The sequence below is a fragment of the Aotus nancymaae genome, unplaced genomic scaffold (genome assembly GCF_030222135.1).
Source record: "Aotus nancymaae isolate 86718 unplaced genomic scaffold, 86718_ANA_hifiasm-v0.15.2.pri h1tg000010l, whole genome shotgun sequence".
In the NCBI taxonomy this organism is placed as follows: domain Eukaryota; kingdom Metazoa; phylum Chordata; class Mammalia; order Primates; family Aotidae; genus Aotus; species Aotus nancymaae.
The window spans coordinates 33,346,528-33,371,719 of NW_026988421.1; the positions used below are offsets into that span (position 1 = coordinate 33,346,528).

A 25,192-nucleotide genomic window follows, 5' to 3' on the forward strand; every position below is an offset into this window, starting at 1 on the left:
AAAAAAAAAAAAATTGTATTCAACAAAAACAGGCTTGAGGGCAAATATTTCAGAACATTAACGGGAGTTATTTCTTAGTGATGGGATTATGTATGACTTTGTTTTTTTTATTTTTTTGGAAAATTGAAATGTATTCAGTAATATGCATAGTACTCATTTTTAAATGCAATAATTTTTATTTATATGTTGACTATTATGGATATTTTATGTTGGATATTATGTTGGTTTGTAAAAACATAGATGTCTTTAAAAAGATAAAAACACTGCAGAAAAGTATAAAAGTATAAAAAAGAAACTAAGGTCACCTTGAGTCCTACCACTCAGCTGTGACAGCAGCCATTACTATGTGGCACGAAGCCCCCAGCTCATTCTGTGTTCATTCGTATACATGTATTCGTGTGTGTGTTTATGTTTTTCCACATAAGCAGTGTGTTAGTCCGTTCTCACGTTGCTAATAAAGACATTCCCGAAACTGGGTAATTCATAAAGGAAAGAGGTTTAATTGACTCCCAGTTCCACAGGGCTGGGGAGGTCTCAGGAAACTTACAATCATGACAGAAGGGGAAACAAACACATCCTTCTTCACATGGCGGCAGCAAGGAGAAGTGCCCAAGAACTGCCCTCTATAAAACCATCAGATCTCATGAGACTCATTTACTCTCAGGAGAACAGCACTGGAAAGACCTGCCCAGATGATTCAGTCACCTCCCACCAAGCCCCTCCCATGACATATGGGGATCATGGGAGCTACAGTTCAAGATGAAATTTGAGTGGGTACACAGTGAAACCATATCAAGCAGGTTTATAGAAAAGGGTTGTCTTGTGACCTTTTTCCACACTCTGTGTCATGCACAATTTTCGTTGTCAAGACAAATAGAACTGTACCACTTTAAATGGCCGCATGGTATTCAGTTTTGCACATGTGCTGAGTTCAACCAAGCAATGCTCTACTAGTATCTGGTTAAGTTGTTTAAGATTGTTGCTCTTATAATCATTGCCGACATATTTTTATAATAGAAAAACAACAACCAAAAATGCCTTGTGGTTTTAGGTTTGGGGATAAACATTTCAGCCCAAAGAAAACCAGCCCTGCTTGGGAAGAGAACCACTTTTAAAGGGCTTCATGATGACATTCTCAGTGTTTGAAGAAAGGCCAGGGTGCAGAGGGAGCAGGTTGGGGTACAACACAGTGGGCTCAGAGCGGCTGTTTCTGGAAATAATATTTAGTTCATTGAAAAATGATCTTTACATTGAGCAGAGCCTTCTCATTCGGAGAAGGTGTCCTTGTAGCAGGGAGGCAGCTCAGTCCGGGACTCTCACAAGTGGCTTGTGTTAGCATGGAAAGGCCTCAGGCCCTTCTGAGAAATCCTGTAATGAAAGCAATGAGGAGCAGGGAATGAGTTTTTGCAGCTGCTTCTGAGGATCAGGAGCCAGGCCCAAGGGAAGGGCATCGAGAGGATGTGTTGAGTGTTGAGACAGCCTGACCTGGTAGAAAAAGCCTGGGCTGGCGGGTCAGATGGCCATGGGTTCAGATCCCTGCTCTGTCAATTACCAGCAGGTGACCTCGGGAAGACACCTAGCCTCTTAGAGCCACTTTCATCTGAAGGATGAACATGGTTTTACCACTTTCTCGCATTGTGTGAGGGTGTGTGTAATGCCTGGATCCTGGACGATGCAGAAAAGGAATCCGTGTGTTGTTGTTCTTAGTGGAAGCAACCCTAGCACATCACCCAGACCAAGCATTTTCTAAACACCTGGAGGACAGGAACTTTGTTTCTCAAAGTAGCTGGGACTTGGGTTGAGCCCATGGCTATACCCAGAACTTTTGACTAAAGTTGGCTAAGTGAGAAGACTGGGCTGCAGGTGAACATGGGGCGTGTGTGTGTGTGTGTGTGTGTGTGTGTGTGTGTTTGTGTGTGTGCATGTATGAGCATGCATGTGCCCATGTGCGTGCCTGTGCATGTGTGTGTATTGGGGTAGGTCCAGTTAGGTTGTTGCAAAGCACACTGGTGACAGTGTTGAGGAAGAGGAGGAGGCAAGCGGGGAGCTGCCCCAGGGAGACAGATGCGACAGAGGACAGCTGGAGTGAGGACAGGGAGATTCTGCTGTGTGGGGCTCAGTGAGGAGACTCTGGGGTGGGGAGAGCCTCACTCCTGGAATGGCCTGCTTCGGTGAGACTGAGTGAGGCTAGGTTGGGCAGACAGCTCTTCAGGTGGGTCCAAGGTGGCCTTGGAAGGAAGGAGGGGCCAGGCAGCCCAGCATGGGTGAGAGGAGGAGCGGTTGGTCTGGCCCCAGGACCCCAATGATGGTGGGGGAGGGGGGCTTGATTCCTGGCCTGCCCTCCCCTCCTGCTCACTGCTGCAGGACTGGCCTCCTAGCAGTGCCCCATCCTCCTCACCCAGAGCCTCCGCCTGCCCTGGTTTCTCCTCTGTTTGCACTCTCTGGCCTTCTGTGATCTGGGCCCGGCTTCTCCCATCCCTGCTTCCCACAGCTCCCAACTATCCGCCTGTCTGCTGTCCTCTTTGGCCCTCAGCTACTCCAGGCCTGATGCAGCGTGGTCCTCGGGGCATGTCAGCTCCCTCCCTGTCGTCATGTGCAGTTCTTCCCTGTCTTTTGGGTTTCAGCTTGCGTACCGCTTCCTCAGTCCTTTAAAATTGCATTGCCCTCCCTACTCTCTCCTGCTTAGATGTGGACAGCTCGCAGGAGCCAGTGCCACCAGATGATAACACTGGTGTCCCCATGGGGGCCTTTTGCAAGTGCAGGCGATGCCCTTTACCTGCTTATACCTCTGCTAACCCTATGAGGTAGACACAGTTGTTGCCCCCATTTTATAGATAAGGAAACTGAGGTTCAGCGAGGATTCTGCCTGAATAGCCTCTCTCCTTGACTAGTTTCCAGATTCCTCCCTGGGTGAATGTCTCATCTCCAACTAGACTGAGCTGCGTCAGGGCGGAAACCACAGTTTTGGAAACTATAGCACTCCCAGTGGTGCGTCCTGCACCTAAGGCTCCAGTTGGTTGGATGTCTGCTGGGAAGAGGGCCCAGCTTGTTGGGCCTTGACACAGACTCAACTCACAGAAGCCCCCAGCCCCACTGATGAGATGGCTGGCGAGCCAGGCGGGGAGGGCGCCTGGAGCAGAGACCCTGGCCTGGGGGCCCCCCGGGTCACCTCACTGCTTCCTTCTTTCCTTCCTCCTCCAGGGAACTCAATGGCAACAACATCACTCGGATCCACAAGAATGACTTTGCGGGGCTCAAGCAGCTGCGGGTGCTGTGAGTATGGGGTGCTCCCTCCCATCCCACCCCCAAGAATGCCACGGCGGTCCTGGACAGGGCCCTGGCTGTGGGTGGTAGGGTGGTGGGCTGGCTGGGCCACTCCACTGTGGAGTTAGTCTTGGCAAGACATCCTGAGGGGTGTCGGGTGGGGCGATGTTGAGTCTCGAGTCTGAACTCATCATAAGGTCCCTCACTCTGTGCTCCAGGAGAGTGCAAGGGTCCTAGGACCACATTCTTTCAGAACTCCCAGCTCTGCAGTTCTGAGGGTTTCTGGAGGATCAGGGACCTCATGAGCAATCGTCTCTGAGGTCAGAGCTGATGGGCCACTGGGCAGGGATCTGCTCCAGAACCCCCGGCCTCTGCCCTTCCCAGGCTCTGGGAGTCCCTTCTGACTCCCAGACTCTGCTGCGGGAAGCCCATCCTCTCTCCTGGGATTCCCCTCCTCTCTGCCCCCAGGCCTCCAGCAGGAGCTTCTCACACTTCAGGCTTTTGGAAACAAAGCAGAGAAAGAGAAGTGCCTGGTGGCGTTCCCCCTGCCCTGCCCCCATCATCATCTGAGGCCCATGCAGGGGCACACAAGCCACCTGCTCACGGGTGGAGAGGGACAGATGCAGGGGGACAAACATACTTGACTATCTCAAAAGTTATCATGCAACAGTCAATCTGTTGGTGAGAAATGCTGCCCCACCAGCTGGATGCTCTGGGTTTCAGGGCACGTTGGCGGCGAGGGGACTCAGAGTCCCACAGAGCCAGGTGGTTTGATTGGCGTGGGTACCCCACTCTTTTCTTCAGCAGATGGGGCCAGGCAGGGTGGGGTGCAGGCAGAGAGGGTGTTATCTGCCAATTGTAGAGTGTGTTGCTGCCTGTGTGGGCTCTGCCCACTTGGCACAGGCTCCCCTCCCCCTGATACTGGCTGGTCCCCCTGCTCTGTCCCTTGGACACATGCCTTCAGGGCCCCAAGAGGCCAGGGCACGAGTGCCAGCAGCTTAAGCCAGCCTGTGCCGGGCCTGGCTCCCTGGAGCCTGATTGGAGCTGAGACCTGGTGCTTGGGTGCCCCGTGGCCTTCTGCCCTGGCAGGCAGCTTCGGAGGGTTATGGGGCTGCAAGTGCGTTTTGTGGTGAGGTAAGATGCTGAGAGCCTGAGGAGCCGTGTTGGGGAATTTGCAAAGGTGTGAGGAAATTGTGTCCGCTCTGGCCAGGCGTGGGCCTGTGTGAGGCTTGGGCATGGCTCCTGTCTCACTCACTTGCCAACACTGCCCTGGCAGAGTTTGTCTCTGCCCCTCTGTCATGCCCACTGCTTCCAGCAGCCTTTGTCCCACACCCTGTAGCTGTCCTTGTCTCTTTGCTTCCCCAGGCAGCTGATGGAGAACCAGATTGGAGCGGTGGAACGCGGGGCTTTTGATGACATGAAGGAGCTGGAGCGGCTGTGAGTCCTGGTGGGGTGCGGGCTGGAGGGCGGGGGGCTGGCATGAGAGGGAGCTGGCAGGCCAAGCTGCTGCTGGGGATGAGGGGCGCTCAGGGGAGGCGACCCCATGGCCAGCCTGCCTCCATCAGGTGATGGAGCCAGGAGCAGCTGCAGCTGTGAAAGTGGTCACAGGGCATGGTCACAAAGAAACCTGGAATGGGTCCCCACCCCATGTTCTCAATGCAACTGTCCCTGTTATTTTTCCCTGAACATACATAATGGCTAAATGTTTACATGATACAGAGGAAGTGAAATTTCTTCCTGTCATCTCATCCTGGCATAACTGCTGTCCATTGATCTGTGTGTCCTTAAAGGAAGTCCTAATGTGCCAAGGGGAACCATCAGGGAAGCCCTGGGGAATTTGTGTTTTAGGTGTACAGGGCCACAGTACAGAAATGGGAAGGCGGAGGCCTGTTCTGATTCACATGGTTTATCGCCAAACAGGGCTTTTAGGTTTGAAAATGGGTCTTGATCAATTCTTGTGTTTCAGTTTGGCAATGATGAAAAAAAGGAACATGGTGGGGTGAGGTGGGGGATGGGTACTTATTTCACCATGGTCACCAATCTTGCCCTTCTGCAGAGGGGTTTGTCTGTAGGTGTTAAGAGTCCTTGCAGCTGTGTCCTTAAAGAAAAAAAAAGAGTCCTGAAGTTCATGCTCTTTGAACCAGAAAGTCTATTTTATTTTAAGGAAATAATCAGAGACATGGCTAAAAATTATATATCAGGATATTAATTGCACATCATTTATTTGTTTACTTATTTTTGAGATGGAGTCTTGCTATGTCTATCAGGCTGGAGTGGCACGATTTCAGCTCACTGCAACCTCCACCTCTGGGTTCAAGCGATTCTCCTGCCTCAGCCTCCCAAGTAGCTGGGACTACAGGCACACGCCACCACACTTGGCTAATTGTTTTTGCATTTTTAGTAGAGACGGGGTTTCACCATGTTGGCCAGGGTAGTCTTAATCTCTTGACCTCATGATTTGCCCACTTCGGCCTCCCAGAGTGCTGGAATTACAGACATGAGCCACTGTGCCCAGCCATTGCACATTATTTAAATAGAAAAAAATTGGAAACCCATTCTAGTGGATACATAAGATATAAAATCACATTTTTGAAGAACGGTTAAGGCCATGGGAATGTGCTGAAAATACAATGTTAAGTGGAAAGGGTAAAACATGACAATTGTATTACTAAAATCAATTTGCATGTGGATAGAATACAGGAGGAAGAAGACAATTGGAACTAAATCTCATTATAGTGAGTGGTGGATTATTGGTAACTTTAATTTTATTATTTGTGTTTTTCTCTTTTAATGGGTTTTCTTATGACACGTTGATAATTACGATTATAGCTATTACCACTCTATGCCAGGCCCCCGTGTAATCTCTTTGCCCTATAGTATCTCATTTAATCCTTAAAACAACACTGCTCTAAGTGGAATTTCACAGATGCGAAACAGAGATACACAGCGGTTAAGTCACTTGTCCCTAATTGTGCAGAAGAGAGGACGAGAACCCGGATCATGTTGCCTTCAAAGTCTGAGCTTTTAATGAAGATGACCTGATACTTCACCTTTCATTTTTATGTTAAAGAAAATAAGATATTAAATAAAAGGAAAAGAATATGATTGCCTCATTGCCCTCCTACAGCCTGAAAGAAAGCAAGGCAATCTTTCTTTTGAGTTCCTTATCCGGGCCGAAAATGAAATGATAAGAAGCCCACAGCTAGACCAGATGTCAAATGCTGCATTTGTTTTCTTTAAAAGACTTAGAACCCGAGAGGATAAAAAAACAAAAAAAGAGAAAAAAGAAGAACAAATAAACAAATAAAAGACTTAGAACAAAATACATGTTAATGACCTGGCTATGAGGGACCCATCCTGGCTCCACCTCTGGTGCTGGGAAGGAGGGGAGGAGGAGAGGGTTTTGGGGGGTCAAGACATGACCCCAGTGGTGAGTGGCGACTTTAGCCCTGCAGGCACCTTCCTGAGCGGTCAGTTCAGTGGCTGCCCCCTGAGTTGGTGGAGACCAGTGGTGTATCAGTTCATCATAAAAGGTGATTAAAGTGCAGAGTCATTAAAAAACCATACATTCCAGCCAGGTGCAGTGGCTCACACCTGTAATCCCAACATTTTGGGAGGATGAGGTGGGTGAATCACTTCAGGTCAGGAGTTCGAGACCAGCCTGGCTAACATGGTGAAACCGCTGTCTCTACTAAAAATAAAAAAATTAGCTGGGCATAGTGGCATGTGCCTGTAACCCCAGCTACTCGTGAGGCTGAGACAGGAGAATTGCTTGAAACCCAGGAGGCAGAGGTTGCGGTGAGCCAAGATCGTGCCACTGCACTCCAGCCTGGATGGCAGAGCAAGACTGTCTCAAAAAAAAAAAAAAAAAAAAAAACCTACATTTTCCTTAGAAATTCCATTTTATGTTAAAACATGTAAGTGTGCATTTACTGACCCCTCCTCCTTTTTTTGGCCAAGGTCTTTCTCTGGTGTGAAACACTGGAGTTCTTTCTGTGTTGTTTGCCTCGCCTAAACCACACATATACCTTGTTTATGATTTTTGGTTTTGGTTCCTGGAAGGTGGAGTGAGATTTTCCAAAGGGCCTTGGGAGCAATCTCGGGGAGAATTCCTGATTTTTATAATGACACCCACCCTCGCTCCACCACCCATCTTTTACTTAATTTAACAGCCCTTTAATTAGCAGGTTTCCTTTCATCAAATCTTTCTGAAGCATTCCACTTTGTTTTCATAGAGATGACTTTTTTCTACTAGCAGTTCATTCATTTACGTAATAGTTAATTAAATTACATAGTTAGAATGACAAGTACCTCTGGCATAAACAGGTTTGGGAGTGGACGTAACTGGTTCTTGTGAGCAGTTACAAACTTCAGTGTAGATGCAGCAGTGTGCAGTTGAGCTGGCTGCGAGGGATCAGGACATTGTGGCCTCAGTGGGTCTGCAGCTGGGAAGGAGTGGAATGTGCCTGGTCACCCTGGGAGATGGCCTGGCACTGTACCATGGCCAAGATCATACCATAGGAGCAGCCAGGGTAGGGAGTAGAGAAAGGCAAGCTTCAGGATCCCACATCTACCATCCAGTAATGTGGGCTTGAGTGACTCACTTACCTGTTGGCATTCCTCTTCTCTCATTTTTCAAAGATGGGCAACTCAACAAAGTCAGCAAACCTATCTTGGGCACTTGTGAAGAGCCAAGCCACGTGGCGAGGTGGTGGCAGGAAACCTTTGGTGGGGGGGGTGGGTTGTTGGGAGTCGGGAGGGTGAGTGCATGACTGCAAAGTGCTGTTGTCACTTTCAAAAGAAAGAGACCCACCTTTACACCCTGCTTTCCTGCCTATGATCAGGTAATAGCCATAATGCATTTGCACCGGTGCCTGGCACCTAGTAAGGGCTGATTATGACGGTAGCCACGACTACTGTTATCATTCTCAGCAATCTGCATGTCCCTCACCATGTGGGGTCCTTTCTTTAGTATCCTGTAATTTTCCATTTTAAACTAGGCATTGAATCCCTTTTCCTCCTAAATAATTTTCAGAAGCAGAAGCCAGAAAAATGAGAAAGTCTTGGGGGGAAAACAAAACAAAATGAAAAACAGTGGTTACCAGACAGCGTAAATACAGGATTAATTTACTGGACCAAGGATAAGGAATTTGGAGCTATCTGATGTCTACTTCTGTTGCTTTAAGGATTGTATCGATTTTTGCTCCCCCCAAGGGAATGGAGTGTTTCCCTTGGAGCCTGCCCTGAAAAGTAAACTTCCTATGGGTGCGGTGGCTCATGCCTGTAATCCCAGCACTTTGGGAGGTTGAGGCAGGTGGATCATGAGATCAGGAGTTCGAGACCAGCCTGGCCAATATGGTGAAACCCCGTCTCTACTAAAAATGCAAAAATTAGCCGGGCGTGGTGATGTGCGCCTGTAATCCCAGCTACTCCGGAGACTGAGGCAGTGGTTTCAGTGAACCAAGATTGTGCCATTGCACTCCAGTCTGGGCAACAGAGCGAGACTCTGTCTCAAAAAAAAAAAAAAAAAAAAGTAAACTTCTAGTGGGTCCCTGAATGTTGATTTAATTGTCTATACTATGGGAAACATGACGGTGTCCCATGTGGTGGAGATGGCCTTTCTCACTTATTATATGAAGGATGACCTTCTAGGAGATAACCACAGATAACCACAGACCAATTACTGCTGGCTACATGGAAGTAATATTTTCCCCTTCCCTCTGGAAGAAAGCTTTTGGCTGAGATGGTTTCTCATACAGTTGTCCTTTGGTATCCATGGGGGATTGGTTCTAAGACCCCTCAGACCTCCTTGGGGCTACAGGCCTGAGCTACAATGCCCAGCTAATTTTTCTGTATTCTTTGTAGAGATGAGGTTTCTTTTTGTTACACAGACGAATCTCAAGCCCTGGCCTTGAGCAATCCTCCCACTTGGCCTCCCCAAGTGCTGGGATTACAGGCATGAGCCACTTGAGCATGCTTTTTTTTTTTTGAGACAGGGTCTCACTCTGTTACCTGGGCCGGAGTACAGTGGCGTGGTCTTGTCTCACTGTACCCTCCACCTTCCAGGTTCAAGTGATTCTCCCCCCTCAGCCTCCTGAGTAGCTGGGATTACAGGTGCATGCCACCATACCTGGCTGAGCATGCATTTTTTTTTTCAATAGACACCTGACAGTAATCACACTTCAACATGAATTTTTATTAATGATGAAAATAATCGGCCAGGCTTGGTGGCTCATGCCTGTAATCCCAGCACTTGAGAGGCCGAGGTGGGCGGATCACAGTCAGGAGATCTAGACCAGCCTGGCCAACATGGTGAAACCCTGTCTCTACTAAAAATACAAAAATTAGCTGGGTGTGATGGCGCACTCCTGTAATCCCAGCTACTCAGGACACTGAGGCAGGAGAATCGCTTGAACCCGGGAGGCAGAGGTTGCAGCGAGCCAAGATCATACCACTGCACTGCAGCCTGGGCAACAGAGCGAGACTCTGTCTAAAAAAAAAAAAAAAATCAATAAAGCTATTTTCTTTCTTTCTTTTTTTCCTTTGAGACAGAGTTTTGCTCTGTTGCCCAGGCTGGAGTGCAGTCGCGCGATCTCGGCTCTCTGCAACCTCCATCTCCCAGGTTCAAGCGATTCTCCTGCCTCAGCCTCCTGAGTAGTTGGGATTACAGGCGCCTGCCACCATGCCTGGCTAATTTTTGTATTTTTAGTAGAGATGGGGTTTCACCATGTTGGCCATGCTGATCTCCAACTCCTGACCTCAGGTGATCCACCCACCTCGGTCTCCAAAAGTGCTGGGATTACAGTCATGAGCCACTGCCCCTGGCCGCTATTTTCATTTTGAAAAAAGAACCAAAGCGAACAATGAAAAGAAAGTGAAACCTCTGTTGAGCCAAATGTGGATGAAATTGGGGCTGTGTAGCCATTAGGGCATGTCTCCCATTTCAAGTGTAGTCAGGTTTCCAACTCACAGAGGGAGATGGCGTTAGAATCAGTGCCTTATAAACCACACAGGGCTTGCAGATGTGAAGTGATGATGACGATGACCATGGGAAGAAAGAGTGGAAGGAGAGGTGCTGGTGAGGGCTTCCACAGACACCCTGTTCCTATTCTCCCCATGTGCTGGGTGGTGGAATCTTCACTTTACAGATCAAGAACTGAGGCCCAGAGAAGGTAATTTCCCTGGGATGCCACACAGAACCTGTTAGGATTTGAACACTGGGCTTTCTGCCTTTGAATCCATCCGGCACGTTCTGAGAAGTCTTTTGGATTTCCTAGCCGTCTAGGTGATTTCCAATTCTTCTTCTCTTTTTTAGGCGACTGAACCGAAACCAGCTGCACATGTTACCAGAACTGCTGTTCCAGAACAACCAGGCTTTGTCGAGACTGTGAGTGACTCTCTGTGGCCAGAAAGATCCCCCTGTGGTTTCGTCTCTTACCCTGTGGGAGGCACAGTGTTCGGTCAGTGGGGCCTGGACGTTCCCATGACCTTGACCCTGCACTCCTCCCCTGGCAGGGTCAGGACATCGAAGGCCAGGCCCTTATTGTAGGAGGGTGCTGTGCAGGGTATTTCTCCATGGCAAGTACTTGGAAGAACCTGCAGTTCATCCAGATTTGTGAGCTACTGCTGGCGGTGTGGGTACAAGGGTGTTCTACAGGCAGGCATGCTTATGGACGGCGATGCCAGCCTTTACGGGGGTCATTCTTACCCGTCTCTCACCACGCCTTTGATAACCTGCAGGGAGCTGAATATTTGTTCATTCAATTAAACCCTTCTTGAACCTATTTCTATTTCCAGCTCTTTCTACCTTTTAGGGTCATGAGGTCTGTAAGGTTATTAACCATGGCATAAAGTCGTATTTTTATTTGCTGTCAATACTTCCTTCAAGTTTAAAGGATGGTTGCTAATTCTGCTGCACCATGATTCGCCACATGTGTCTGTAATTTTTCTACATATATTTCATTTTATGGGATCTTGGGTTGGGCAAGGCCTTTGAGATTATCTAAGGTATCTCTTCTGCAGCTCCTTAGCACATGGTCCTGCAGTCTTTGCTTGGCTACCTCTCGTGATGGAGAGCTCATCATCTCTGCAGACAATCAATTCTATCAGTGGACAAATAAGTAAATTAGAAAAATTTGTTACCTTGGGCCCTAAATCTGCTCTCCAATAACTTATGTTTTTCTTATCTTTGCTTTCTCTAATCACCTAGCTTTTGGAGGGCTGTCAGGTTTTTGAATTTTGAGTTGGGAGGTTTTTTAGTTCCCTTAATTGTTGTCTTTAATAACCTTAAGAACCACTGACGGGGCCTTCTGCACGCCTGGCATGGCACTGCTGGTTCATCCCTGAAGGAGACCACACCTAGGTAGAGAAAGGGGTAATAAGCAATGTAGGTAAGACTGAGGGGTGTGGGCTGGGTGGGAGGTGGCAACCGGTGGTTACCTGACTGCTAAGGGGTATGACCATGGGCTCCTAGAATCTGGGGCTGGATTTTGTCTCCTCCGATTAAACACAGCTAGTTCTTCCCACCTCTGTCATGATTTCTAGACCTCTCCCTGAGCCCAGTGATCTCCAGAATTTGTTGTTGATCTTACCTTCAAACTTTTATTTATTTATTTATTTTTGAGATGAGATGTTGCTCTGTCACCCAGGCTGGGTACAGTGGCACGATCTTGGCTCACTGCAGCCTCAACCTTCTGGGCTCAAGCAATCCTCTCACCTCAGCCTCCAGAGTAGCTGAGACTACAGGTGTGCACTGCCATGCCTGGCTAATTTTTTAAACTTTTTGCAGAAATGGGATTTTGCCATGTTGTGCAGGTTGGTCTCAAACTACTGCTCAAGTGAGCCCCCAGCCTCAGGCTTCCATAGTGCTGGGATTACAGGTGTGAGCCACTGTGCCTGGCCAAGCTTTTGTCTTTTCAATGGAACTCTAATTTTCAGTCTGTTCGAATGGTCTCTCTGGTCACTTCCTGTTGCTTCCTCCTCCTGGCCCAGAGACCACTCCACAGCGACCCTTAGTGATGCTCTCTTTTGCTGGTCTTTGCCACCACCCTTGGGCTTGAGTTGGGCCTTCTCCTGCAGTTTTCCTGTAACTGGTAGGTTGGCCAATCCATTCTGTGCCAGACACACACAGTGGGTACTTAATTTTTCCCTATGTGACTGTGAAAGGCCGAAGATTCTTTCCAGCAGGTGCATCCATAGTGATGTCTGTGGAGCCTGAGGGCCACGCACTGGTCTGTGTGGTCCGTGCTGTTGCTGGCCACATGCAAGCAGCTGGCCTTGCCCTGTCTTGACCCCAGCAGCTCCTGTTTTCTCTCTGCTGACTTGCAAGTGTTATCACAGCTCTACCTTTCTGCAAAAATTTGTCTTGAATGTCTTTTCTCTTGGTCTCAATTCTGCAATTCCTTTCCTCTCCTGAGTCCTCTTAACCTTTCAAGCTTTTGCTGTCACTCTCCTGTGTGATTTGCCTACTTGAGTCCCTTGTCCTTCCCATATTGATCTGCCGTCCACCTTGCAGGGATCAGGGTGTATGTATACTGCACAGTTGCCATCAAGCCCTGGGTGCCCACTTTCGCTCTCCCTCATTGATTTAAAAATCTCTGAGACCCATCATGTGAATCTGAATCCACCAACTTCCAGCCCTTTACTTGAGATCATCTCCAGCTGTATTCATTTTTAGGGGGGAGCTGACTTCTTTTGTCATAACTTTCCACCAGCCCTTGGGGGTAAAGGATAGCTCTGCGGGGGACTCCCTCCCTCCTTTACTCGGGTCCACCCTTCTCTAGGGACATTGGTGCCTTGCACACCCCTGTATTCCTTCCTGAGGAAAGTGACAAATTGGCTGCCTTCTTGGTCTGTGTCTGGGAAACTTGGATCCCTCCTGGAATGAAAGGTGTCCTGGGAAGCGGAAAGTCAAGGGTCAGGTGGTCCTGGGCTCTTCAAGGCATAATGCTTGGTGGTTTCATTGTTCAGAGCCTGTTTCTCTTACCCATACATGGTAGGGCTAGCAGGAGTCTGAACTGGGACCGTGCACGGAGCACAACCAAGCCTGCAGCCGGCCCACAGCAGACCTTCATCCATTGTACCCCTGAGAACTCAGAGTGAGCAAATAGCTCCTTGGTGAAGTTGGTGCTCCTGTGCTTGATGTCTTGTCTGACACATGTGGAAAGCAGTATCTCCCAGTGTTACTGCCAGCAAGGCAGGTTGGAAAGAGGGAGTTACTTCCCGAGAGTCAGAATGAAGCCCTCTGACTCCTAGCCCTGCCCTCTTCATGGTTTCATATTTTACAGGAGTCCTAGAGGAAAGGACATCTATATTTTAATGAGTATTAAATAACCAGATTCTATAACCAAAGGCTGGCACAAGGAGATTCTTTCAAGGAGCAGAAAGCCATTGGAGAGGACGGCAGTCTGTGTGACACCTGCTCTTGGCACCCTATGGGGCTGGGAGGCAGAGGCCTCCAGACACATTGGATATCCTCATTGCAGTGGTCCCAGGCCAGCTGCTTTGGGGAAGGGGCGGTTGGCAGCCAACAGAGGGACTTCCAGAAGGGGAGTCGAAATCTTGGTGGCCCTTTGGGGGATGTTTCTAGGCTCTAGAGCCAGAACTTCTCCCTAACACTTACTGCCTTTTCTTTCCAGGAATCAGGTTCTTAACTCTTGGCATCCAGGAGCATAGCAGGATTTGGGTGAAGGGAGACTCTTCTTTAGCTCTTCCCTTGACATTTCTTAACCTCATCTGTAAGCAAGGCATGCAAACCGGGAGGACTCCTGCAGTGCTCTGGCAGGACTCCCACGCAGTGTGCCCTGCTTCGTTTGCATTGAAGCCAAGGCATTTGGTGGCCTCCAGGTCAGGTCACCTCAAAATGGGCACTGTCTTGGGGAAATGATTCAACAAACTTTATTCATCTGGTTGTTTGTCCTGGTATCTGGGCTCACAGAGTTTTTCACCTTGGAGATGGTTATAGAGAAGGATACAGGAGCAAGCGTTTTGTTTTGTTTTGAGATGAAGTTTTGCTCTTGTTGCCCAGGCTGGAGTGCAATCACGTGATCTCAGCTCACCACAACCTCTGCCTTCCGGGTTCAAGCAATTCTCCTGCCTCAGTCTCCTGAGTAGCTGGGATTTCAGGCATGTGCCACCATGCCTGTCTAATTTTGTATTTTTAGTAGAGATGGGATTTCTCCATGTTGATCAGGCTGGTCTTGAACTCCTGACCTCAGGTGATCTGCCCACCTTGGCCTCCCAAAGTGCTGGGATTATAGGTGTGAGCCACCGTGCCCAGCCAGGAGCAAGTGTTTAAAAATCTACTTGTTAATATTCTTCTAATATTATACTTTCCATGCATGCCCCCTCACCCCGCCCCATTCTATTGACCTGAGTACCTGACATTCTAAGGTATCTCTGTTAACTCCCCCAGTTGGTCTGGCCAAGGAGTTCTCAGCACGCTTGGTTCCAGAAACAGAATATCCTGCCAGCTGGTGATGGTAAAGGTGGAGGTGGGGTTTTATAGGGGCACAGCTGGCAGTCTCAGAGGCTCCCAGAGCAGGAGGTGAGGTCCAGCTGGCCCTCCCAGGGACCGGCACTGTCCACCTTATCGTCCTGCTCTTCCCTGCAAACCAGTGTGCTGGGCTCATCAGCAGCATCTCAGTTCCATCATGACTCGGGTCAGTCATGCTGCCAACTCGCCTCCTTCCTGTGACCTCGGAGCTCAGATCCACACAGTGTCTCAGACCCCAACTCCAGATTTCTGGGAGAAAGAATCTGATTGGCTCATCTTAGGTCAAGAGGTCACCCCAGGCCAGTGAGCTGTGGGGGGCTTGTGGGATCCGCTGGTGCAGTGACACTATGGTGCCTGCCCTGCCTCGAGAGCTGGAGGTGGGACCTATTCCCTTAAAAGGCAGTGCCGGGCATTCCTGATCTCTCACCTGTTGACCTCTCCCTTGCTTTGGAGGGATCTGTTACTAATCCGTCCCATCTGGAGCAAATTAAGGACTTTCATGCACAGTCTGTTATGCTAAATCAGCATGAAAATGGGTTTGAGAGAGACCAAATGTGCGGGGTAAGGCATGGTCACCCAAGTCTCTAGGTGGTGGCACAGCCCACGTTTCAGCTGATTTTGTCTGTGTGGCCTCCAGAAGTTAAAATCCTGCTAGGGGTTATTCTGCACTAATATTTCCCCTGGTGTGTGGGGTTAGTCTGTCCATTTCTTTCCTATGCAGGATCTATGGCTCAGACAAGTGATTTGCCTTGGACCACAGAGCAGCTTGATGATAGGGTTGGAATTAGACACCAAGCCTTCCAGGGACTCTCAAGAGCCTGAAAATGGTCTTAAACCTTGACCTAGGAATTTCATATTTGGGGATCTGCCCTAAGGAAATAATAAAACATGAGCACAGACATGTTCGTTGCCGTATTATTTAGAATATTGAAATATAGAATAATGAACATGGAAATAACATACATGCCCAACACTGGGGGCGTGAAGAAGTAAATGATGACGCATCTACTTGATGGAATATTTACAGTCATCAAAAATGGCCTTTATGAAAGATGTCAAGTAATGCAGATATATGTGTTTGATATCAAAAGCCAGGATTCCAAATGGCATTGACAATATGACCACTCAGTAAATCACTCTAAATAATGCAAGAAAACATGCCTGGAAAATGCCAGCAGGGATTGTCTGTGGGTGGCTTTTTCCTCTTCTGTTTCCCAGCTGTTCTCTAAGAAGCATGTGTTTTATGCTTATGGTGGGAAACCTCCCGTTTTTTTAAATAAGAACTGAAAAGCCCCTGTGGTCTGAGGTGAAGGGAAGCGCTGTGATATGATTCTGCAGCTCTTCCTTTACCCAACCTGTTTGCTCTTCTATGAGATACAGATAAGGGCAGGCTGCCTCAAGGGGCTGACGGGAGGATTAAAGAGAGCTGTGACACTCTCCAGTGTCAGATGTGAACACTGTGGCACGCCGGAGGTACCCAGGAAATAATGTCAAGTGAGTCCACATTGGGGCTGCTTTGGAGGGTGGTGCAGCCCCGGGTGACCTGCTCCTGGATCTGTGTCCCGTGTTGATGCCAGCTTCCCCCATCCCTTGTGGCAGCTCAGCCTTAACTCACAACCATTCCTTCACTTTGCAGGGGCCTTCCTCCAACAGGGTTTTTTTTGTTTTTTTTTTTCTCAAGGGGCTTAAGTGCCCCTGCAGAGACACCCTGAGGAAGCTGTGGAGGGAGTCTGGCATGTGCAGGCAGGAGGGCCTTGACCCTGGCAGAGCGCCTGGGCTGAGGATGTGGGGGATCTGTCTTCTGTCCTCTTGGGTACTTTCCTGAGCAGGCTGGGGAGGGGGAATGTGGAGCAGGTAGGTGATGCTGCCCTGGAGGCGTTTCTCGGTGCCCTGAAATTCCAGATGCATTCTGCACTTCCTCAGGGATGCCCCATTGTGGGTGGGCCTGGGGTTCTGCACAGCAGCACTCACACCTCTTCAGAAAAGAGCACGGCCCCTCCCCCTCCCCACTGCAGAAGTGAGCCTGTCCCATGACATCCTTCACTGCCACGCTCTCCTGTCACCTCAGGGACTCATGAAAGGTCTCAGGGGCTGCAGTCATCATAGTGACAGAAAGAATGGAAGGTTATTGTGTGCCAGGCTCATGCTGAGCAACTTACAAATATACCTGATTTCATCATCAGAACATCTCTATGAGGTCAGCATGTCCCACATTTTACAGATGAAGAAATGCAAGCTCAGGGGGCTTGTGACACACCCAAGGGGCTAAACCAAATGTGAACCCATTTGTCTGACAGTAAAGCTCATCCTTACATAGCACCCCTCACCTGCCTCACCCACGCACCTCCTCCACCTATCCACCCATCTGTCCATCCACCTAGTTATCAACCACTGCTCTTCACCTCCCATGTACCCTCACACCATCTGCCAACCCATCAGTCAACCCACCCATCTCTCTCCCTACTCATGACCCATCCCTCCATCCCCCATCCCCTCCCATCCATTCTCCCATCCAGCACTGACTACCCACCCACCACCTGCCTATTCATCCACTCTTCCACTGCCTCCCATAAACCCTCCCCCTTCCCCCACTTATGCATCTACCAAGCTACCTATAAACCCAGACACCCTTCTATACGCCAATTCCTCCCCACCTTCCTCCACCCCTTTATTTACACCTCCTCACCTTCCATCTGCTACTCACCCACCCACTGATCCAATGGTTCCTGAGGGTCTCCTGTGGGCCAGGCTCTGTGTTGGGTACTATGAACCCTTGGAGTGATGTCTGTGTAAGATGGATAGGGAGGTGGTGGCCTCTCAGGAGGTGACAGGTCTATCATCGGTGCTCTTTGAGAGCAGCTGGCCACCCTCTGACCTACCAGCAGGTTGGAGCAGGTGGGGGCAGGTGCTGAACTGGCTGGACCTATATCTCCTGTTGGGGGGCAGGTATACCCTGATAGCAGGTTACCTGGGTTTGGGGGTCAGCTCCATCACCTGACAGTGAACCTCAGAGGATGTGGTGATGTTGCTTTTGTGAACACACACAGGTGTTAAGTTGAGGGCTAGAGGGATATGCTGGAAATCTGATTGCTTCTTACAGCACCGAAACTCGGTCTTTACCAGGTTGGGATGGGGAGCAGGGTGTCTGCCCACCACGCATGCTGCCACCTTGGCCTCTGATCTGGGGAGGATCTCCGCTGCCATGCCACCCTGCTCTGGCTGATCCCTTCCTCATCCAGAAGCTGCTTCTAGAACCCCAGTTCCTCTGGGGTTCCTTTTAGCCTTGAAACCAATATGTGTCCCAACAAGATTGACCTTTTGTGTCTCTGCTGGGCCTGGAAGGGGTGGGGGTGGGTGATTGAGGGCAGCCCAGGGCATTTATTTCCCCTTATTTATATCCCTGCCGTAAGGACCACCATAACTCATTAACAGGGCCCTGGTGGGTGGAGAGGCGTGGATGTGAGATTCACAGGAGTCCTGTTGAAGAATGCCTGACCCTATCGACCCTGTCTCAAGCTGGGTTTAATTAAACTGTCAGCACTGGTCAGAAGAACAAAGCTTCCCTTCCCGTCTGGGTCCCCAGCCCCCATCAGAGGCAGGAGGGCATTCTCTGCTGAAATGAAGAGCTGTTAAAAATGGATCTGTCTTGCCTCTGAGGGAAATTACCCGAAGCAGGAAGGTGACCTCGCTATTGTGATGCGTCCGTGCCAGGCAGTGGAGCAGCAAAACTGAGCCAGCCATGCCTGAGACACCAGCACACGAGGAACGGGGCTCCCAGCTGCCCCTCCCCAGCCAGAGCCTACTTCCTGCAGGAGCTCCCTGGGGACTCCTTACAACACCGTCCATCACTCCTTAGACTTCCCTTTTCCCAGAAAGGAGTTGCACTAGCTTTGCCCTTCGAAATAGTAAGATGTTCCTAGCATGAATGGTAAAAAGGAGCTTCCTTGGTTAGATGGTTTGGGGAAGAGCTGGACTAAGCAGAGTCCTGCATCAAGGACTGTTCAGCCCATTTAACACACTCATGTGTGCTGTAAAGCTCCTGGGAAGATGTGGAGCATTGGGTCTCCCAAACATCTGACCGTGAATCTCAAAAAATTTATTTTTTTCAGGGAATATCTTTCAGCATCTCATGGGCCTAGCATTAAGTAACTTTCAGAAGTCTCAGACAATAAGAATCAGAGCCGAGATTTGAACCCAGGCCCACCTGACCCCAAACCCACATACTTACCTTCAAACTGTCAGTCCTTGGACTAGAGTATGATTAAGAGTTGTCTCAGTGGGGAGTTTATTGAAATTCAGGTTCCCAGGGTCACACTCGTCAGAGATTCTGAATCAGTCAGTGTGGAAGGGCCCAAGAATCTGCATCATCATCCAACCCCCCTTTATCTGGCTCGTACTTGAGAAGCCTTGCTCCCCAGCAGGCGTGGTGCATCTTAGGAGAGGCTTCCTGTCGGGTAGAGCTCCTCTTTGCTTCTGCCCCGCCTGGTTCAATGTGAGAGCCACGCTAAGTAAGCAAAGGCTCCAAGCACAGATGCTTCGCCTCCTGCAGCCACGCAGAGAACAATTTGAGGATTATGAGTTGGCAATTATGGAGCACTCTGGATTTTCGAAGTGCTTTCCAATCATTAAATCTGCGCCTGCTGTCAAGGCTCAAGTGAAAGAGGCGAGCATCCCACTGGGCCGGCACGGGAGTCTCCAGGAAGAGGGCAGCCGGCCTGAGATTGACATCCCGCATGCCAGAGCGGGCTGATGCGCCCAGCATGGATGAAGTGTCCTAGACACAGCCCTGGTGCCCGGCTGTGGGCTTTGAATCTGGCTCTGCCCCTGCTGGCTAAGAACCGCAGAGGCTCTTACAAATTTGGACAGCCGAGGGAGCCCAGGGCCTGAAGGAGGGCCGTGGGGAGTGGCAAGAGGTCAGTGGGTCATCCCCAGAGAATGCCTGGCAAACGCGGGGTGCCCTGCATTTACAGGGGCTCAAAGGCATAAAAAGCCACTGGTCCTCTCCTACAGCATTACAAAAATCAGTATGAGACAAACAGAATTTGTAAGCATTGAGAAGATTCTGAATAGAGAGGCACGCATGCGGGAGCGGGCTCTTATGAATAACTTTTAGGGAGGTGAGGATTTTAGAAAAATCATTTCAAAAATTATACAAATATTTTTCAATTAAAACAATAAAAATAAAAATTTCTTTGAAATACAATTTTAAAATACAAAAATAATTTTGCTAGATAGTGAACATTTGAAAAATAGAGAAAAGCAAGGAAAGAGAGGTGATAAGGGATTTAGTTTTCCAGTTAAATAAGGCGTTTAAAGATGACTGAGCTAACATGCACATTGTGTTTTTTTTTGCTTCAAATAGTTTTATTTCCATTTGGTCCAAGGCTTGTTAGGGTAGTTAGAAAGCTGCCTAGTGGCTGGAGGGAGAGGCTTAGGGAGAAGCCCTGTTATTTTGCAAGGGCCCTTCAGAAGTCGCTGGGCTAACTAGGCTCTTAGTCATGCTTGAGAGTGAGCCTTTCGAAGAGGTACTGGCCCAGCCCAGCCTGTGGGCCGGCCAGCCTGTGGAGGTTGGTCAGGTGGTCACCCACCTTCTTGATGATTTTCACTTCTTCATCTAGGAAGTGACTCTCCAGGAAGTCACAGAGATGGGGGTCTGTGCGGGCAGAACCCAGGGCATGAAGATCCAAAAGGGCCTGGTTCAGACTTTTCTCCAGGGCCATGGCGGCTTCCATGGTGTCCACGGTTTTACTCCACTCATTTCAAGTTAGCTTCTTGATATCCTGGAAGAGAGTGAGGCCACCACGCTGGTTTTGCATCTTCAGGAGACACTCGTAGCCGTCGCGCTTCTCCTCGGCCAATTTGTGGAAGAAGTGGCTCACGCCTTCCAGAGCCACATCATCGCGGTCAAAATAGTAGCCCAGAGAGAGAGGTGGGTGTAGGAGGCCTGCAGGTACACATGGACCAGGCTGTCGACGGCTGCCTCCACGTCGGTGGAATAATTCTGACGAATCTGGGAGCTCATGGCTGGTCAGCAAAAAGGAGCTAACCACAAAAACGGTGTTAGCAGGTCCCCAGAAGCAGGAGATGGCGAGAAGATGGTCCCGGAGGTTGCAAGTAGAGAGGAAATCGGAGGGTGGTTGGAGGCTGGAAGAAAGAGTCGCCGGGATCTGTTCCTCCAAACACTGTTGAAGCAAGAGACAGATCCGTGGGACCGCCAAACTGCTAACATGTAAAATTTTTAAAAATAAAGTCTAGGCTGGGCATGGTGGCTCACACTTATAATCCCAACACTTCGGGAAGGCTGAGATGGGAGAATTGCTTGAGGCCAGGAGTTTGAGGACAGCCTGGGCAACATAGCAAGACCCTGTTTCTATAAAAAATAAGGAAAAATAGCTAGGCGTAGTGATGTGCACCGGTAGTCCCAGCTACTCAGGAGGCTGAGGTGTGAGGATCGCTTGAGCCCAGGAGTTTGAGGTTTTAATGAGTTATGATTGTGTCACTGTACTCCATTCTGGGTGACAGAGCAAGACCCTGTCTCAAAAAAAGTTTAATACCAAAGCAATATGTTATTATAATGATAGTTACTGTTTGTTAAGCACTCATGTGCCAAAAACTTTATGTGCATTTTCTCATTTTAATTGTCATGGTCCTATGCAGTGAGTGCTGTTATTTTCCCATTTTCACAGGCAGGAGAATTGAGGCACAGATCAAGTAAACTGGTTGCATAGCTAGTTGTCGGCAGATCCAGGCTTGGAGTACAGGGAGTGTCTCCCAGAGGGTGTGCTCTTCTTCACCACACCATGCAGCATTTTCATTATAGAACGTGTGAGAAAATAAAGAAGCAGGAAGAAGAAAGGGACTACTCGTGAGTCTTCTGGGAAGGTGGGTTTCAAGGTATTAAAGGGCATGGGAGACACAGGAGGGTGAAGAGGAAGACTCAGACTCCAGTGGAAGGAGCGGCTGTGCAGACACAGGGGTGCGGATGCGGTTCCCTGTGAGCAGGGGCCCCACAGTTTTCGAGTGTTGTGTGGGCTCAGCCTGGAAGGAAGTGTAGATGGGCTCTAGACCTAGAATGTTCTGGAGTGAGGAGTTTGGATGGGTGATAGGAAGAGGGAGCCATGGAGTATTCTGGAAGAGCAGAGTGATTTAGTGGAGAGTGAGCCTTAGCCACTCACCACAAAGGCCTCCTTCCCCTCCTCCCGGCTCTCTGAACCTGAGCTGTGAACAAGAGGGAGAGATTGGCCCACGTCTGCCTCACCTGCGTCTCCCATGGGTGGCTGAAATGCCACCTACCCATCATAGCTCCGTAGTTCCTCCCTCCCCAGAAAGAATTGGTTGTTGCCTCCCCAGTGCCCTGTTTTTTTTTCTTTATAACACTTTTTAAAAATCACGGTAAAATATACATAATATTTATAATTTCAACTATAAGTGCACAATTTAGTGACATTAAGTACATTCACAGTGTCGTGTAACCATCATTGCTATACCCAAAATGTTTCATCCCCAACATAAACTCTGTACCCATTAAGCAATAGCTCCTCATCTGCCCACCTGCAGCTCCTGGCTACTTCTCTTCTAACTCTATGACTTTGCCTGATCTCAGTATCTCACAGACATGGAATCATACAGGATTTGCCTTTCTGTGACTGGCTAATTCCACTTAACGTAGCATTTTTTAGGTTCACTCATTTGTGGTGCATATCAAGATTTCGTTCTTTTTCATGGCTGGGTACTATTCCACTGTTTGGATAGACCACGTTTTGTTGATCCATTCAGCTGTTGATGGACAGTAGGTTGCCTGCACCTCTCAGTGCCATCTTAGCAGTTGGAGCCTCTGTCAGAGCCCCCCACAATGCTCCTCATAGCTCTCTGCCCTGCCTTCCCCACCAGACTGGACAGGGGCTCAGGCAGGAGTCGTTTTTGTTTCCCCAGCATAGGTGGGGTTAACAGGCTGGCAAGTGTGGTTTCTTTCTGGTGGCAGACACTGTCCCGAAGGCTGAGGAAGGCCAGTGACCAGAGCTGCCTGTTCCTTGCTGTCTGATTTTGGGCCTTGGGGCTCTATGGGTCTGTGCTGGGCTCCAGCTTCATGGATTTTGTAGATTCAGAACTTCAAAGATGACTTCTGTTTTGTTTGGCCTGTGGTTGGCCTTGACTTGTGGCCCAGAAACATGAAGCCAGTTATTTAGGTTTTAGTGCTGGCTTGCAAGATAAATAAAATCTACTGGGGCGTGTTGAGCGGAGGGGGGCTGGGGTACCTCTCTGTGGGGGTAGTCACAGAGCCCTGAAGAAGGCTTCTGCTTCCTGGGAGGCAGGGAGAGCTTGAGCAGGGAGTGAAGGGAGAAGGAATCCCAGAGGAAGCCTGGACCTTTCAGTGGGTGGAGGCGGGCATGAGTTGGTGCCAGGCCGGACTTAGGGATGCTGTGGTGACTTGTACGTGGTAGGGCTCAACCAACTCAATTTTTGGTTAGGATGGGCCAGGACTCGCCACCTCCTAGTTAGACCCTTCCCGTAAGCCATGACCCAGGTGGTTCTATTTTGTATTTGGAATTTCCACGCAGGCATCAGTAGATCTTGAGGAGCTCAAAGAAGTAATGATGGAGTTCCTTAAGCTTTTTGCAGTGTGTGCCCTAAGGCAAAATGTGATCAATCCAATGCAGACTTTGATTTGGGGCTGGATTCCTATAGTTTGGAGTCGGTTTGGTGGTACAGCACTGGCTCTGATGCTAACGAGCAACCCTGCCTCACCATGGATTAATCAGCTCTGGAGTAATCAAAATATGAGAAGATTCATTATTATTATAATAGCTCAGATCTTTCAAATGTTGTGTTTGGGGTGGGGTGGGAAAAGTGTCACAAGGCATCTTTCTGGTGACATGACTGGGAATTGCTGTCTTGTGCGTTTAGGCCTTTTCCTGCCCTACCTCCTCCATCCCATACTGCAGGGCAAGGAGCCGCTGGGCTCCTCACTGCCACAGTCCGTCTGGCTTTGGCCCTAGTGTTTACATGGAGCATCTTGGAGAAGCGTGATCTTTGTCCCAGAGGAGCTCTGAGTGTCTCCTGCTCTTGCAGGAGCTTTGGAGTAGGGGGAAGGGGATAAAGAGAAGGTAAGGAGCTGATAACCCCATACCCAAGCCTTAATCTCTGGCTCTTTTCCCCTCACTCCTCCTGGATCCAGTCACATGCTGACCTTTATCTGGCCATTTGCTGGAGCTGATGAGTGGCCTGTCACGAGTGGACCTTCACATGGATCCTGCATACAAGAGTGGACTACAGCCTGGCAGAGAGGGGTCAGGCTTCTCACATTAGAATTGGGCCTGACCAGAGCCCGTTGAGGTGGATGCTCATCTGAAAGGAAGTGCTTGCCATTTAGGAAAAATGGACAGCATAAAAATAAGTCAGGCGTGGTGGCTTATGCCTGTAATCCCAGGATTTTGGGAGGCTGAGGTGGGGAGGCCGATCACCTGATGTCAGGAGTTCGAGACCAGCCTGGCCAACATGGTGAAACCCCATCTCTACTAAAAATACAAAAATTAGCCAGGTGTGGTGGCATGCGCCTGTAGTCCCAGCTACTTGGGAGGCTGAGGCGGAAGAATCGCTTGAACCCGGGAGGTGGAAGTTGCAGTGAGCTGAGACCATGCCATTGCATTCCAGCTTGGGTGACAAATTGAGACTCCACCTCAAAAAAAAACTGCTTTTTTTTTTTTTTTTGGATGGAATCTCTCTCTGTTAGCCAGGCTAGAGTGCAGTGGTGCAATCTCTGCTCACTGCAACCTCTGTCTCCCGGGTTCAAGTGATTTTCCTGCCTCAGCCTCCCAAGTAGCTGAGATTATAGGCGCCTGCCACCATACCTGGATAATTTTTGTATTTTTAGTAGATACGAGGTTTTGCCATGTTGGTTAGGCTGGTCTCGAACTCCTGACATCAGGTGATCGGCCCCCGACTCGGCCTCTCAAAGTGCTGAGATTATAGGCGTGAGCCACTGCACCCGGCCAATACTGTACATCTTTAAACCACTTGATTCTTTGCAAAATGCTCTTAATATGACTCTTAGAGTTTGGTACGTGGTATATTTTTTCACATCTTAAAGAGGCGACTTGTCCACTGACTTGCCCAGGCTGCTAATGGACATGGACCCCATTTCTCTATGATGCCTTGTCACAGTTTAATAGACTTGGAACCAGTTTTGCCTTCAAGAATACTGATTCATTGGATTTTCCTCATCTAGCCAGGATCCTGGGCCTGAAGTGTGGTCATAGCTGCAGGCTGGGCTGCCATTAAAAAACTACCATAGACTGGGTGATGTAAACAACACAAATTTTTTCTCATGGTTTTGGAGTCTGGATGTCTGAAATCAGAGTGGCAGCATGGTTGGGTTCTGGTGAGGGTTCTTTTCCTGGCTTGCTGACAGCCGCCTTCTTACTGTCCTCACACAGT

The 25,192-nt window shown here is 49.2% G+C and overlaps 1 protein-coding gene and 1 pseudogene across 1 annotated transcript in view; one reads left to right on the forward strand and one right to left on the reverse strand.

The window, feature by feature from the left end:
- Positions 1-25,192, forward strand: part of SLIT1 (slit guidance ligand 1) — a 192,587-nt gene that overhangs the window by 17,673 nt on the left and 149,722 nt on the right. Inside the window, exons 2-4 of the mRNA XM_012439394.3 lie at positions 3,202-3,273; positions 4,630-4,701; positions 10,580-10,651. Coding sequence (XP_012294817.2) covers positions 3,202-3,273; positions 4,630-4,701; positions 10,580-10,651 — 216 coding nt within the window. The remainder of the gene's footprint in view (positions 1-3,201; positions 3,274-4,629; positions 4,702-10,579; positions 10,652-25,192) is intronic.
- On the reverse strand, positions 20,251-20,829 carry LOC105708178 (ferritin light chain-like; annotated as a pseudogene).